At 42.0% G+C, this 14392-nt stretch overlaps 1 protein-coding gene across 1 annotated transcript in view; it reads right to left on the bottom strand.

Moving 5' to 3' along the window:
• Positions 1 to 12522: 12522 nt before the first annotated feature.
• The window catches only part of smpd3 (sphingomyelin phosphodiesterase 3), a gene marked incomplete at its 5' end in the record, with an annotated part of 39978 nt that continues 38108 nt past the window's right edge, over positions 12523 to 14392 (bottom strand). The window contains one exon of the mRNA XM_079255679.1: positions 12523 to 12634. Within this exon, the coding sequence (XP_079111805.1) occupies positions 12533 to 12634 (102 nt within the window). The 3' untranslated portion in view covers positions 12523 to 12532. The remainder of the gene's footprint in view (positions 12635 to 14392) is intronic.

The following is a 14392-nucleotide window of genomic DNA, read 5'->3' as shown; positions in this document are numbered from 1 at the left end:
GAAATTATTATTATTTACAGCTACAATCTAGGGCAAAAACACATTCCCCTCTCCTTAGCTTGAGTCTTAAGAGGGTTCTTGAACTGAGCAAGACTTCCTGGTCTCCCGATTTTACTACACAATGTCCATAAACTGCATATTTATCCAAATGTATCTATGATCTAAAAATCCATATCAATAAACATTTCAAGAGTGTTGAGAGGATGGAGGAGATACCAGGTGATGGGTCAGTATACCAGGATAAATGAAGGTGGTCACAGGAGGACAAAAACCCAGCTGCAGGACCTCCACCTACTCCTTTCTGCAAGGAGGAACAGGAGGAGAACTGACAGAATCCCAACAAATGACCTCCATCAGGTCACTAATGTGCAGGTTTTCGCTCACAGCCCAACATTGTGCAGCCTGATTTGGCAGATTCACCATTAGCGATAAAGTTCTATGGTTGACCAGAGGAGGAGAAAGAGGAGGAGGAGGAGGAGGAGGAAGGGGGTAGAAACAAATACCAAACTTTGTTATCTTGGGGGCTGAGGTTAAAAAAGCTTGGGAACCACTGAACCACAGGAATCAGTTGCTGAATGATATTGTGAACCTAACCTAGTGAAGAACATGTCCAGCTCGTTAGCTCTGTCACACCTGCAGACCTCTGTCTGTCTTGTCCCACTTTTAATGGAAACCACTTTTCATCCTTGGCCACACATCCTTCTCTCTGTTCAGCTGGAGCAGCCTTTCCTTTTGGTAATTATGTCTGACTGATGCCGTATCATGTCTTGTTGCCTCAGGAAGAAGTTTGGCATTTGACATTCTGGCAATTTGAATATTCATTATCTGCTCTAGTTGGGTGTTTTAATGCATGCATGCTCAGGTTATTGTAAATGACCGAACAAGATGGTTCCAGGGTACAGTTTACATTTCATAATGTTGCAGTGATGTCAGTTGCCAAGATCAATAAATACTTTTCCTATAGATCAGATTTTTTGACAAGGTAGCACGTTTCAACAGAACACCAGATAAGCTAGTTGCTAAATTAATATTTTATCCGTCTAAACACTAAAACAAAACCCCATATGAATTATCACAGGTAAATAAGTTGTTGCAGGAATGGAGGGAACTCTCATTGTTAAATTTTTTGCACTCTGAGTAAAGGATTTGTATTGTTAAATGTTCAATGAACTCAATTTGAAAATAATTAATATGTTTGAAAAAGTGATAATTATAATACTAATTTTAAAAATAGGCAGAAGGTAAGATTTTAATAAATAAATATAACGCTTTTTGATGTTATTAATCTGTGCTGAGCTCTTGATCTGCACTGTGAAAATAGTCATCATCAGGTTGACCATCAGGAGGTTGCTGGTTCTATATTAATTCAGACAGAAAGTCACTCAGTCTCATTTTATCATGGTAATCCATCTCCTGTATTAAATCACTCTTCTCATTTCTGCTTCTCTTATCCTTTATCTTTTTTAAAGTAAAAAAAATCCATAAAGATAGATAATACAATGGAAATAACATTACTGGAATAATGTGTGAAAAATGGAACAATACATTTATTTAGTGTTCAGGGCAGTTTTTCAACTTTTTTTGGTTAATTTCTTATCAGGTCAGTTGCAGTTTTATGTTTTTTTTTGTTTTTTTTTTTTTATTACATAGCTTATCACAGCTTGAATCATATCTTTTACATTTTTTTCAATATAAATTTATTTCCTGATACACACTACATGGTGTTTTTACTTCATTCCAGAATTTCATTAACACCAGGTTAGTAAACATAATCCAGAACTCAGCTCTCTCACCTCCTCCCTGAGCCACCACCTTGTCATGGTGGAAGGTTTTGTGTGTCCTGAGGATCCTAGCAGCTATGTTGTTGGAGCCTTTATGCCCCTGGTAGGATCACCCTAGGCAAACAAGTGTCTAGAGGGAAGGACCAGACTAAGTGTGGATCAACGACCTCTATGATGACGACGACCATGGGTGGAAATGTTCCCTTGACTTGACGCAGGTCACCGGGCCCACCTTCTGGAACCAGTCCTGGGGTTGGGGCACGAGAGTGACCGTCTGGTGGCCGGGCTTTTGTCTGTGGGGCTTGGTCGGGCTCAGCTCAAAAAGGTTACATGGGCCCCACCTCCTGTGGGCTCACCGTCTGCGTGAGGAGCCGTAGGGGTCGGGTGCAATGTAAGGGTGCAATGAGGCGGGGACCCCGGCTGTCCAATCCTTGGCTGCAGGAACTGACTCTAGGGATGTGGAATGTCACCTCTCTGGTGGGGAAACAGCCTGAGCTTGTGCTGAAATGATCGGAGAAAGGACCCAAAAGCAGCACAAGAGATCTGGGCAGATTAACAGTTTTTATTTCAGCCACTTGGTGAGGTTCGGTGCTGGAGTTGAACTCTGGTTCCCAATGAGTAGAGCAGAGCAGGGCAGAGTAACTTTCCTCTGGGCCGACAGAGTGGACACCTAGCACAACAAGGTGAGTGAAGATCCACAACTCACGGTTGGGGGTCCTCCAGGACAGAAACCCAGTAACCACTGGGGAGCAGGCTCCAAGGGCAAGGCAGGAAGCAGAAGTTGGGGACAGATCAGGTCGGTAACGGGCAGGCAATTGCGGTCGGAGTGCTGGAAGGTCAGGCATGAGAGCAATGACAATCTGGCAGTGAGTGAATGGTGGAGGCTGCATATATGCGCAGGCTGAACTGATGGGGATTGTGAACAGGTGGCAGAGGCAGGTGAGAGCAGTGAACTGATTAGGGGTGTGGCAAGCAGCAATGCTGGAGGAAGCAAGGCTGATTGTGACATGTGCGCAAGGTTGAGCGGTTCCGGCTAGATATAGTTGGACTCACCTCGAAGCATTGCTTGGGCTCTGGAACCAGTACCCTCGAGAGGGGCTGGACCTTCTTCCACTCTGGAGTTGCTCACAGTGAGAGGCGCTGAGCAGGTGTGGGCATTCTCATTAGCCCCCAGCTTGGTGCCTGTTCATTGGGGTTTAACCCGGTGGATGAAAGGGTAGTTTCCATAATGATCACCATGTTTGAACAATAGAGTGTCCATATGTACACCTGTCATCAGGACTCCCTTGGCAGAAGTTCAATGATTGTCAGACCTGCGGCCACATGCTTTGGACACTCGGGTGAAGAGGGGGGCGGAACTGTCAACTGATCACTGCCTGGTGGTGAGTTGGCTCAGATGGTTGGGGAGGAAGCCGGTCAGGCCCGGCAAGCCAAAATGCGTCATGAGGGGCTGCTGAGAACGTCTGGCAGAGTCCTCTGTCAGAGCAAATTTCATCTCCCACCTTTAGCAGAGCTTCAACCATGTCCCAAGTGAGGACATTGAGTGTGAATGGGCTGTGTTTTGTGCCTCCATTGTTGAGGCGGCCAGCTGGAGTTTTTGGCAGTAAGGTCTTTGGTGCCTGTCATGGTGGTTAATCTAGAACTCGTTAGTGGACACTGGAAGGGACTTCCGGACGGCTTTGAAGCGATTCTGGTCCACCATTTGGCAACTCAGGAGGGGGAGTAGTACTCTGTCAACACTGTTTACAGCAGAGATGGGGAACTGCTGACCTCAACTCGGGACGTTTTGGGTCAGTGGAGGGAATACTCGAAGGACTGCTTCAATCCTACCAACACGTCTTCCTGTGAGAAAGCAGAGCTTGGGGACTCAGGGGTGGACTCAATCTCTGGGGCTGAAGTTGCTGAGGTGGTTAAAAAGCTCCTTGGTGGCAAGGCCCCAGGGGTGGATGGGATCTGCCCCCTTGATGCTGTGGGGTTGACCTGGCTGCCACGTCTCTGCAGCATTGTGTGGACATTGGGGACAGTGCGTCTGGACTGGCAGACTGGGGTGGTTTAAGAAGGGGGACTGGAGGTTGTGTTCCAATTACAGGGGAATCACACTTCTAAGCCTCCCTGGTAAGGTCTATTCAGGGGTCCTTGAGAGGAGGGTCTGTCAGATAGACAAATCTCGGATTGAGAAGGAGCATTGAATCTTTTGTCCTGATCGAGGAACAGTGGACCATCTCTATACCTTTGGGGTCCTGGAGGGGGCGTCGGAGTTTACCCAACCAGTCTACATGTGTTTTGTGGACTTGGAGAAGGCGTTCGACCAAGTCCCCTGGGGACTCCTCTGAGGGGTGTTCCGGGAGTATGGGTACCAGACCCCCTTGTACGAGCTGTCCAGTCCCTGTACAACAGGTTTCAGTGCTTGGTCCGTGTTGCCAGCAGTAAGTCGGATTTGTTTCCAGTGTGGGCTGGACTCCGCCAAGGCTGCCCTTTATCACTGATTCTTTTCATAACTTTTAAGGACAGAATTTGTAGGCGCAACTCAGAGTGTGAAGCGGCTGGGATGGGAATCAGCACCTCCAAATCTGAGACCATGGTCCTCAGCTGGAATAGGATGGATTGCCCTCTCTGCATCGGGAGTAAGGTCCTGCCCCAAGTGGAAGAGTTTAGATATCTCAGGGACTTGTTCAAGAGTGAGGGAAGGATGGAAAGTGAGATGGACATGTGGATCGGTGCGGTGTCTGCAGTAATGCAGACTCTGTGCCGGTCTGTTGTGGTGAAGAAGGAGCTGTGCCAGAAGGCAAAGCTCTCGATTTAGCAGTCGATCTACGTTCCTACCCTCACCTATGGTCATGAGCTGTGGGTAGTGACCGAAAGAATGAAATCTCGTATACAGGTGGCTGAAATGAGTTTCCTCTGCAGTGTGGCCAGGCTCTCCCTTAGAGATAGGGTGAGGAGCTCGGTTATTCGGAAGGCGCTCAGAGTAGAGCCGCCGCTCCTCTGCATTGAGAGGAGCCAGTTGAGGTGGCGTGGGCATCTAGTCAGGATGCCTCCTGGATGCCTCGCTGGTGAGGTGTTCCGGTCATGTCCTTCTGGGAGGGGACCCCGGGGGAGACCCGGGACACTGGAGGGATAATATCTCCTGGTTGGCCTGGGAATGCCTTGGGATCCCCCCGAAGAGCTGGCAAATGTGGCTGGGGAGATGGAAGTCTGGGCTTCCCTGCTTATACTGCTGCCCCTGCGACCCGAACGCAGATAAGTGACAGAGAATGGATGGATGGAGCTCTCTCACACAAATTAAACCAAGATTAGGACATAATTTAAACATGCTGGTTTAAGTAGTACAGATTAAATCCTGGTTTAAGTTCCGCCTCTGAAACCAGCCCCAAAAGATTTTTTTTTTTTTTTAAATCAGACAGTATGATACCAGCTTGTCTAAATGCTAAAAACAAAGCTGTTGATTTGCTAGCATTAAGAAAAAGAAGATATAAAATAGCGAACATCATCTTAGTACATGAATTGTGGAGACAACCACTGTGACCCCTGAAAGGTCATTGATGTTTGCTAGACTCATTATGCTCTCACTTCAGCCCTCTGAAGTCTTCTAAATGTTCAAATAATGAAACAAGACACGAGTCAGGAGGGAAAGTTCTTTAGTTTTTTTCATACAAAAGCAGAAAAAATAAGCAGTTGGAGCAGCTTAAAGAGAGAAAGCTATTTATCCCTCTGCCACATTACAGAGACCAAGATAGAAGATCCCATCAAGAAACAATCCCCAACAAAGACAAGAGTAAATACCAATAAAAAAAGATAGAAAATCAAATGAGGAAGAGATAGCAAAGTGAGGCATTACTTCTACCAAAACTACAAGCCTGAAGCATTATTAAAGTACATGCAGCTATGAAAGCTTACAGTTGAAATCTTCAATTAACTGCTGAACAACGCTGTCCTCAACTTGACACAGAAGGGGTAAAGATTTCTTACTAAAAAAATGTAACAAAATACTCAACTCATTTCAAGTATGCAGCCAGAATCTGATGGACTGGATTCTTGTTTTGGAAGAAGATACAAAAAAAAGAAAATGATGAACTTACATGAACATTTCAAGAGCATGTTGGTACCAATGTCTGACATTCTGTACAATAATGGTCATCACTGATGACAAAGTGACTGGTCCATGGCATTTTTTTGTTTTCACTAAATATCAGGTCTGGCAAATGATTAAGTATTCTAATTTTTCTCCAAGTCGTGGTTTTAAAATAGCTCAAATTAGAAAAGTTGCCCTGATTGAGTTTTTATGACATATTGGTGTAAACATATCAGTGGCCATTGCTGGTTCACTCCGGTTGCTGTTGGTAACAGCGTCATGAGGAAGAGGAGATAGATACGGGGTTGAAACTAACTTAGTTGTTAGTTTCAACATTAAGACAAGTCAAGAATGGCAGATAAGAGATTCATCTTTGATAACACAACGGATGTGTACAAGACTGATTCATTTGAACCCTGTAGGATGCAGGATACTGGGGAAATTACTGTTAGCTTGGCGACTCACAAATCCAGCCCTGATAGAGGCCATCAATAATTATTCTAAGAACATTAATTTATGCAAAGGACATTACTTTTTTTTTCAGTTAGAGAGTCGATGCCGTCTGAAGAAATAATGAAATACAATGGAATACAAATGGTCTCAGACCATCCACCACTTCTTTCATAGTGTCATGTCATACCAGAATACACTTTACAAAAAAATACCTGTAGATTTGTTGTCAACTATCTCAAATTATAACTTTTGCAAAGGCATTCACTCTTACACAGATTTACACTTAAAACCACCTTTACTTAAGTTCTGGTGACCTTATTAAGGTACATGAATATGTTTTAGCTTTGCTTTATTGTTGCCTGATGTTCTTATTGTCTTTCCTGCACAGCACTTTGGTCAGCTGAGGTTATTTTTTTAAATGTGCTAAATGATAAGTTAGACTTGACTAGATTAAACTTTTGAGCCTTTAACTTATATAAAATGCATTTATAATTCCTTTCTCCTGCTGGAATAAGGATGTGGTTTGTGAACATTTTTAATGCATTTGATCCTAAATGACTGTGCAAGTAGGGAAATCATAAGTGTGGAAGGCAATTTTTCCTCCAACCTACAAATAATGAAATAAGAATAATATGAAAAACGCACAAAGGAAAAAAAAGATAATCTCCTGTAAAATATATGGACGTTTATCACATTTAGCCTGTTTCAGTATTTAATTCTTTTATAAAATGGAGCCATTAGTAGCTTTGATCAGACTGCTACTGATTTTGTGGAGTTTGAAAATTCTTTAAAGACTCAGTATTTATTTTTTTTAATTATTTTTTTTATTAAATCTATGATTTATAAATGCAGAAAGTGAATTAAATACTAATACCTATCACTGAGGTATTTCATTTTACGTCTGCTAAGTTTTTTCTTGATTTATAAATGTAGTCTTTTTGTTTTGTTTTATGACCAGCAAATCTACTCAGACCTTCTTATCTCCTTGAATTGTAAAAAAAAACAAAGACAAAGTGGCAACCGCTCCTTCCATCCTGCATTTCTGATGCCATCTGGCATGCAGTCCTGCCTCTCACAAGCTAAATGTAGGCCACGGTTTCTGCTGTGGAAACTCACTGAAAGGATTATAAAGATATAAAGATAAGGATGACAAGCAAACAGTCAACAAGCTACATCATCTACTTCTTCCCTCGAGGCTGATTGCTTAATTCATCTCTTCCATCTGATATAGAACATGTTTTCTATAGATCTTCACATTAAAAGGTTCTGGTTTTATAGCAGAAGTTTGAAGAGGCTGGATGATATTAAAGGGGTCCTGCTGTAAAGCTGAAAGGGAAATAAATAGATTTTCACTTGTTTTGTTGCTGTCCACCTATGCAACTGATTTGTTTGTATTTATTTTCTTCTCCAGGCAATTGGACACCTGGTTGACCATAGTGTCCCGTCCCTCTGGTTGTATTTCAAAGCTGTTCAATGTTACACATGTACATTAAAACATGCAAAGACCATAATCTGCTAAACAAAATGCAATATTTATGAAATTTATGACATCCATCTGTTGAAATCATAACACGTCACATCAGTCCTTCTGTTTGTCTCTCCACACTTGCTAATGAAATGGTCAGCAGGGTTGAGGTTTCATGTGAAAAGTGGATGTTAAATAAATAAATTCCATTGGTTTCTGCTGTACTTTCACCCAGAAACAGCATCTTATTCACCTACAGAGCAGATCTGCAGGGACACCGTGGCACCTTTCTGTCACATCCATGAGCCCTAACAAGTACAAATACTGGAATTTGATCTGATTTATTTAGCTCACTGTAAAGACACATTATGCTGTGTTTTGTTAAATAAATAAACACGATGAAGCACAGACGCAAACCTCAGGAATGAGAAGAATATATCATATATCATGTTTTTCAGAATAAGAAGTTATAAAGAGACAGATGTGACTTAGTAGCCAGATACTGTGTGTAAAACATATGAATATACTTAACAAAACAGCCGTTATGTTTCCTGCTTTGACTCAGACAGACTACAGATAAACACTGGGATGCACCCAGCATCACAGCTGTACTTCAGGTCCACATTTCCAAAGAATTTTTCATTTCATTCTGATGAAAAAGTACAAGACAATGAGCTGCCCATGCCAATGAACACACATGCATTCGTGTTGGTTAAGCGACCGAGAAACAGGCCGACAGTTAGGAACCAGTTGTAAACCCTGCTCGCTTGCAGACCATGGAAATCAAACAGCATTTGAAAACCTGAACTAGTCCTGCAGAGCATGTTTAACTCAGAGAAACAAGAATCCAAGATTGCTTTACAGACACGTCTCTGAGACGAATCCGTAGCAGGATTTGATGAGAGAAAGGCCACAAAGACCGAGGATGCTAAGAGGTTTTTTGGTTTTCTTTTTTACTAAGGGTGGAGCTTAGTGTTTGCTGGAGCGGATCACCCAACGTGGCATGTTTAATGAGCTTGGTTAACACTGGGATAGCTGCAGAAAACATGGAGACTTAAAACTTATCTGAATACATCAGTGCCGTCGTTTTAGTTTGTGTTGGGTTAAAAAACTAAAAGTTTCCCAGATCTCACTCTGTCTTCAGTCAAAAAGACATATAATGTCTTTGAAACGTGTGTCAGCCTTATAGTGGCTGTGGAGCTGTTATTAAATAACAAGCTTGTGGCAAAAAAAAACAAAAACAAAGCTATTGAAGCATATGTGCTAAAAAAAAAAAGAAGAAACCACCACATCACACTTTGAAGAAATGAAAAGGTGAATTTAAAATCCCTATCAAAGTTACTGAAAGGGCATTTCCAAAAACAAAGCAGTTTCCGCCTGATTTCTTTACCTTCAGTTGGAGAAATTCCACCTCTTTGCCAACATAATGTTCTGGTTTCTGTTACTTATAGACACTGGATGACAGTTTGTATTTCAGAGACAACTAATGCTAGAAGTAGCTACCAACAAAGTTTTCCCAACTTGTCATTTTTTCCAATTTCGTATCAGTCTTTAACACAGGATGTGACACAAATGGAGCTGCTCTACACCTGCGTCTTGCCAATTGTCCTGCGAATGTGCAGAACATGCTGGAGTTCTTGGACATCTTCCATACTAGCACGTTGATGTGTCCTGTGACTTTCAACTTACCAGATCAGAAAAAAAAACTTTTTTAAAAGTGAAACTTTGATGGAAACCCAGTGGATTTTAAGCAGAGACAACGAACCACAGTAAGTGTGGTAACTTCCCTTTGAGCTGTCAGACAGTTGGAGGACACTGAGCGTCTGCTCTCAAACAAATTTGTGATGTGATGGAGAGCTGAGCTGAGAGGAAAGCTTTGATTTATGCGTTTATGTAGCAACCCTTGACAATGGTCAAAGTAAGATTAAAAATCTTAAATTGAGAATACATATGCTTTTTCTTTTTTTTTTTAAAGGTAAGATAATTCTTAGTTTTAAGTCAGAGAATTTCTCTTGTTTTAAGAGTGTTTTTACTTGTTTTGGGGAGTCTTGACAGGCCAAATTTTCTTGTTCTGTTGGCAGATAATTTATCTTATTTTAAGCAACATTTACCTCATTTTTGTACATTTTTTTCTTGTTTTTTAAGGCTGAGATTTTGCAGTGAAGCAGCAAGAGATCAAAGCAAACAAACTCAGTGTTTGAAAGAAAACCTCTCCACGAGATTTTAACCAAATAAATGACATTGCTGCGACGTTTCATTGACATTTTCCAGGATTTGTTGTGTGTGTCGCTGCCTCTTCCTCCAAAAATCCTGATCGTTTGAAAAACTTGGGTTGGAGGTAACAGGACCGGGACACGTGTGGATGGAAACACCAACCGAACCAAAAACAACACACACAGACTCATCGCTGTTCACACTCCAGCTTCTGTTTGTCACCATGGTCTGCTCTCTCAGTTACAGGTTGGAGACAGCGCAGCAGATTTCTGTGGCGTAAATAAAAGTTGCTGACTCATCATACAGCAGGCGTTAATCTGCCTTCACGTTGATGTCCAAACAGAAAGAAACACTGCAGTCTGTAACATGCACACACACACACACACACACACACAGGTGAACGAAGCAGAGGTGTGATGGTGTGTTTAAACTGAAGCGTGTGGTGAGAAAGTGGCTGAAACCAAATCACACCATTTCCCATGAAAAAAAAACCCCATCTCAGCAAGCAACAAATGCCCTCGGCATGCAGATCTGCTTCAAGGCAACGTTTGTGATGTTAGGATTCAGGGTTTTCATGTGACCTTGTTTCAACGTTATAAGAAGATAAACTGTCTGAAGTCCAGTTCTTAGCTATCAGCTACTAAACAGAAATGACTCTAATGACAGATTATCTATGTCCAACCGTTTACAGGAAACCAAATTACGACAATATTTAGCTTTTTAAAAACTTTTTGGGAACAAGCGAGACTATTGAAATGGAATTAGTCACTTTTTATGAGCTGACAGATATTTCTGTGGTTCCTGAAGGTGTTTTAGTAAAATATGTGAAGATCTGATTCAAAACTGCTTTTTCCTTCTCTTAATTCTGTGAAAGTTAATTTGCTCCCAGTCTGAACACATCTTAAACTGTGTTGCTCGGTAGTTTGTGCGCTAGGTTTCGGTATTTGTGGTTTTCTTTTTTTGGTTTTTCTTTTGTGTGTGTGTGTGTGTGTGTGTGTGTGTGTGTGTGTGTGTGTGTGTGTGTGTGTGTGTTATGCCAGGGACAACTTTGAACTTCATAATGTGTCATAGTGCACAGCGTAAAGGTGTTACAGAGTTTCGAGGTTTTGCAGGTGCGTCAGTCGGTGTTTCGCAACTCGCTGTGCTCGAACTAAAAACACGATAGAATAAAAAATTGGGCTTCAAACGGTTTCTGTACATCAGCGATGGCTTTTTAAGCAGAGCTACAGCTGTTTGCTGCAAACTAAACTGCAACATCTACTCTCATCTGATGACGATGATCTTAAATTTGGCCACCGGAGGAGGGTAAGGTACACCTGAAAGCCCTCCGCACGACAAGCGTCTAGCTGTGTAAAACTTTGTGGATTTGTGCACGTTTGTGTGTCATCAACAGGGTGGACAGGCTGCACATGCACAGTGTTTATACTTCAGGGGCGAAATGCTTCTTGAGGCATCCGACCTCAAGTCGGGGTGTATCAAGCCGCCGTGTTAATGCTGTAAACGGAAACCATTTCCCATCATGCATCAGTGAAACTTCACCAAAGAAAAAAAAAAAAGGGACTTATAATTGTCATCGTCAGTCATGGCTGAAAAAAACATGCTATAAGCATCACATTGCATCAAACAAACAGCTTTTTTCCTCTGGTTTCATGTCCTTTTTTACAACACATCTCTTTAGAAACATACTATGTAGTATTAAACAGGCATTTCAACTTGCTGGAATATAAAAAGTGTTGTGGCAACAATAGAAACTGGATTCCATTTCTCTGCTTTTAGAAAGACTTGTTTTGGTTTGGTTTTTTCTTTTTTTGTTTTTTTTATTAGAAAAGAAAAGACACTTGTTGAGGTTCCTGGGACCGACGTGGGGGCAGTAAGGTGAATGATTGACAGCGTAACTGACCAGTAGCTTTTTGGGAAGAAGTACAACACAAGGACACACGCGGTCAGTGTAAAGGCCAGTTAGTAGCTGTATGCTTCACTTTAAATATATGTTTTCCTTTTTGTACACTAAAACAATGAACATCCAATTGTCCCTGAAGGTAGAGTCATTAAAAATAAAGTCATTCTTACACTACAGCCAAAACAGATCTGATAAAAAGGAGTGTGTGTGTGTGTGTGTGTGTGTGTGTGTTGGCTACATGAAACACTTGACTGTAAATAAAACCATCAGGATTCAGTTCGGCTGGAGGAGAGGCCAGGTGATATTCAAGGTGGTCTTCCATGGTTGTTCAACGTGTTGTGTACATGCGGGTGATTTACCCAGGAAGATGAATATCGACTGGCTTCCTAATCTGAACACCCCCCCCTCCCCCCCCTCACCCCACTTATCTTCCCTCTCCAGAGTCTTTCATTCTCGCATCTCTCCTCTGCTTCCTCTCTCATCTTCCTTCCTTCTTCTAAGTGCACGTCCGCTGATTCATCCATCCACTTGCCGTCTCCTTCCATCTTCGGCCGTGCCGCTCCATCAACTCAACTCAGAGCCTTTTCCTCTTGGCCGTTAGTCATTCCTCCATGGCAGTATTTAGAATAAAAGCTCAGGCGGTCACTCTAAGGCTCCTCTTCCCCGGTGGAAACGGCCACTCGCATGGCCACAGACAGGTGATCCGTGAGGCCGGCCAACTGGGTAACGAAGCTGTACTCCTCGACGTCCTGCAAGACAAAGACTCATTAGGCTCACTTCTGATTCTGCACAACTTCAGATTACTTGAGGGTTTTGCCAAAAGTGGGGGTGCAGGATGAATTGTTTGACCAGAGATGTGGGGAAATAACTGGCCGCTGTATAACGAGCCACAAACACATCAGCTATGTTCACTGTTGATAACGTCTCTGGATGCTTTTGGACAATTCCACTTTAGTTTGATGTATTAATTGTCATTTAAAAAGACATTAAAGGGATGTGTGGGATGTGATACCCACAATACACACCTTTAATCATGTGTTTTATAGCTTGTAGTTTAGTTGAAGTTGTTCTTTGCCCACCTTAAGGTGTTTTCTCTCTCTCTGGTCTGGCTCATGTGAGACTTTCTTCTTTTTGAAAGCGATATGTCTAATCAGATAAAGATGGTGCATGAGTTTATAAAAAGCTGGGAAACCCAGATGTCTGACAGTCTCCGGCTCCTCATGGGGGGTGCCCAAAGCATTCCAGGTTAGAGGAAACAGTATGATGCCTGTGGCAAGTTCTGGGTCTGCTGGTCTTCTGTCAGGTAACCAGTTGCCTGAGTCACTTCTGTTGATTTTTTTGTCACGTGGATGAGCAGCTCTAATCCAAACTCAAGCTGGACGCATGCTCGTCCAACCTGATCCCTAGATCTGAGACCAGCCACACTCTGAAAGAAACTTATTTTGCTCATTTTTGTCATATTATTTTCTATTTATACTAATTTCTATTTTATTGTACATTTCACAAGTCGTGTTCATCTGATTTGCATCTAAGGTTCTGTATTAATAAAGTTTGTTTGATTGAGCCATTCAAAAAGAAAAAAAAAAAAAAAAGTCTGCATTTTTTTTGTATGAAAGGTGACGAGACCCTCTGACTGGTTTTACCAGACTGGCTGTCACATGAAATTTGCTGACTAAACAAAGCAAACCATAAAGCTGAAAGATGAAAATAAAACCTACTCTGCAGAGCTGCCAACTCCTCTCACTGTTACACAAAAACCTTTCACACATAACCCGTTTTTTCTATAATTTTCAAGCAGTTGTTCTTTCCCAAAGCTGCAAGTTAAATGTCACTGCGCTTTCTTATGATAGGAATGGGTGAATGGGATGATGGGAAATAAGTCTATACAAACACATAAAAAAAAGATGAAAATCCTGAGCAAAACTACCCAGGTGTCTCTACTTTCCACTCATGAATGGAACACGTGTTTCACTTCATATTTCCTGCCACCAGGTGGCGCCAGATTACTGCGGTTTGACAGGAATAACATGCAGCAGAAACGTTGGAGAGATTGTCAATGCAAATCATAGGATTTAGTTTTCTAATAGATCGGACTTCTAAGGCACCATTGCTCTTATTCCTTTTCTTGCATATTGTGTATCTGTAAATGATAAATTGTTTGCACGACATATATTGATGAGAGACACACTTTAGACGAAATGCTGAGCTCTTTGTGGAGAACAGTGAGTTATGTTGGTGCTAAAGTTTTTGGTTTTCAGTCAGAAAAGCAATCAGATACCAAGTTGGGGAAGATTCTGCTGGTCCTGCTCTGGTTCAAATGGATGCAGAGTTTTACTGTGCGTGAGATTTGTAGGTATCGTTACTTGTGGTGCCGATTCTGGATAAATCGTGTAACGAGAGCTGCACTTCTGTTCACATTTTAACGTCTTTGTGCATCCTTACATCGGTGAAAAGTATTTTAGCTTTTGATGCAAACCTGCAACGAGCTTTGAAATGCAGCCCAGCTG

Source organism: Telmatherina bonti (assembly GCF_933228915.1).
Source record: "Telmatherina bonti genome assembly, chromosome: 2".
Classification (NCBI taxonomy): Eukaryota; Metazoa; Chordata; class Actinopteri; order Atheriniformes; family Telmatherinidae; genus Telmatherina; species Telmatherina bonti.
Note: the sequence above shows the minus strand (reverse complement) of the source record. Positions and strands in the feature narration are given on the sequence as shown.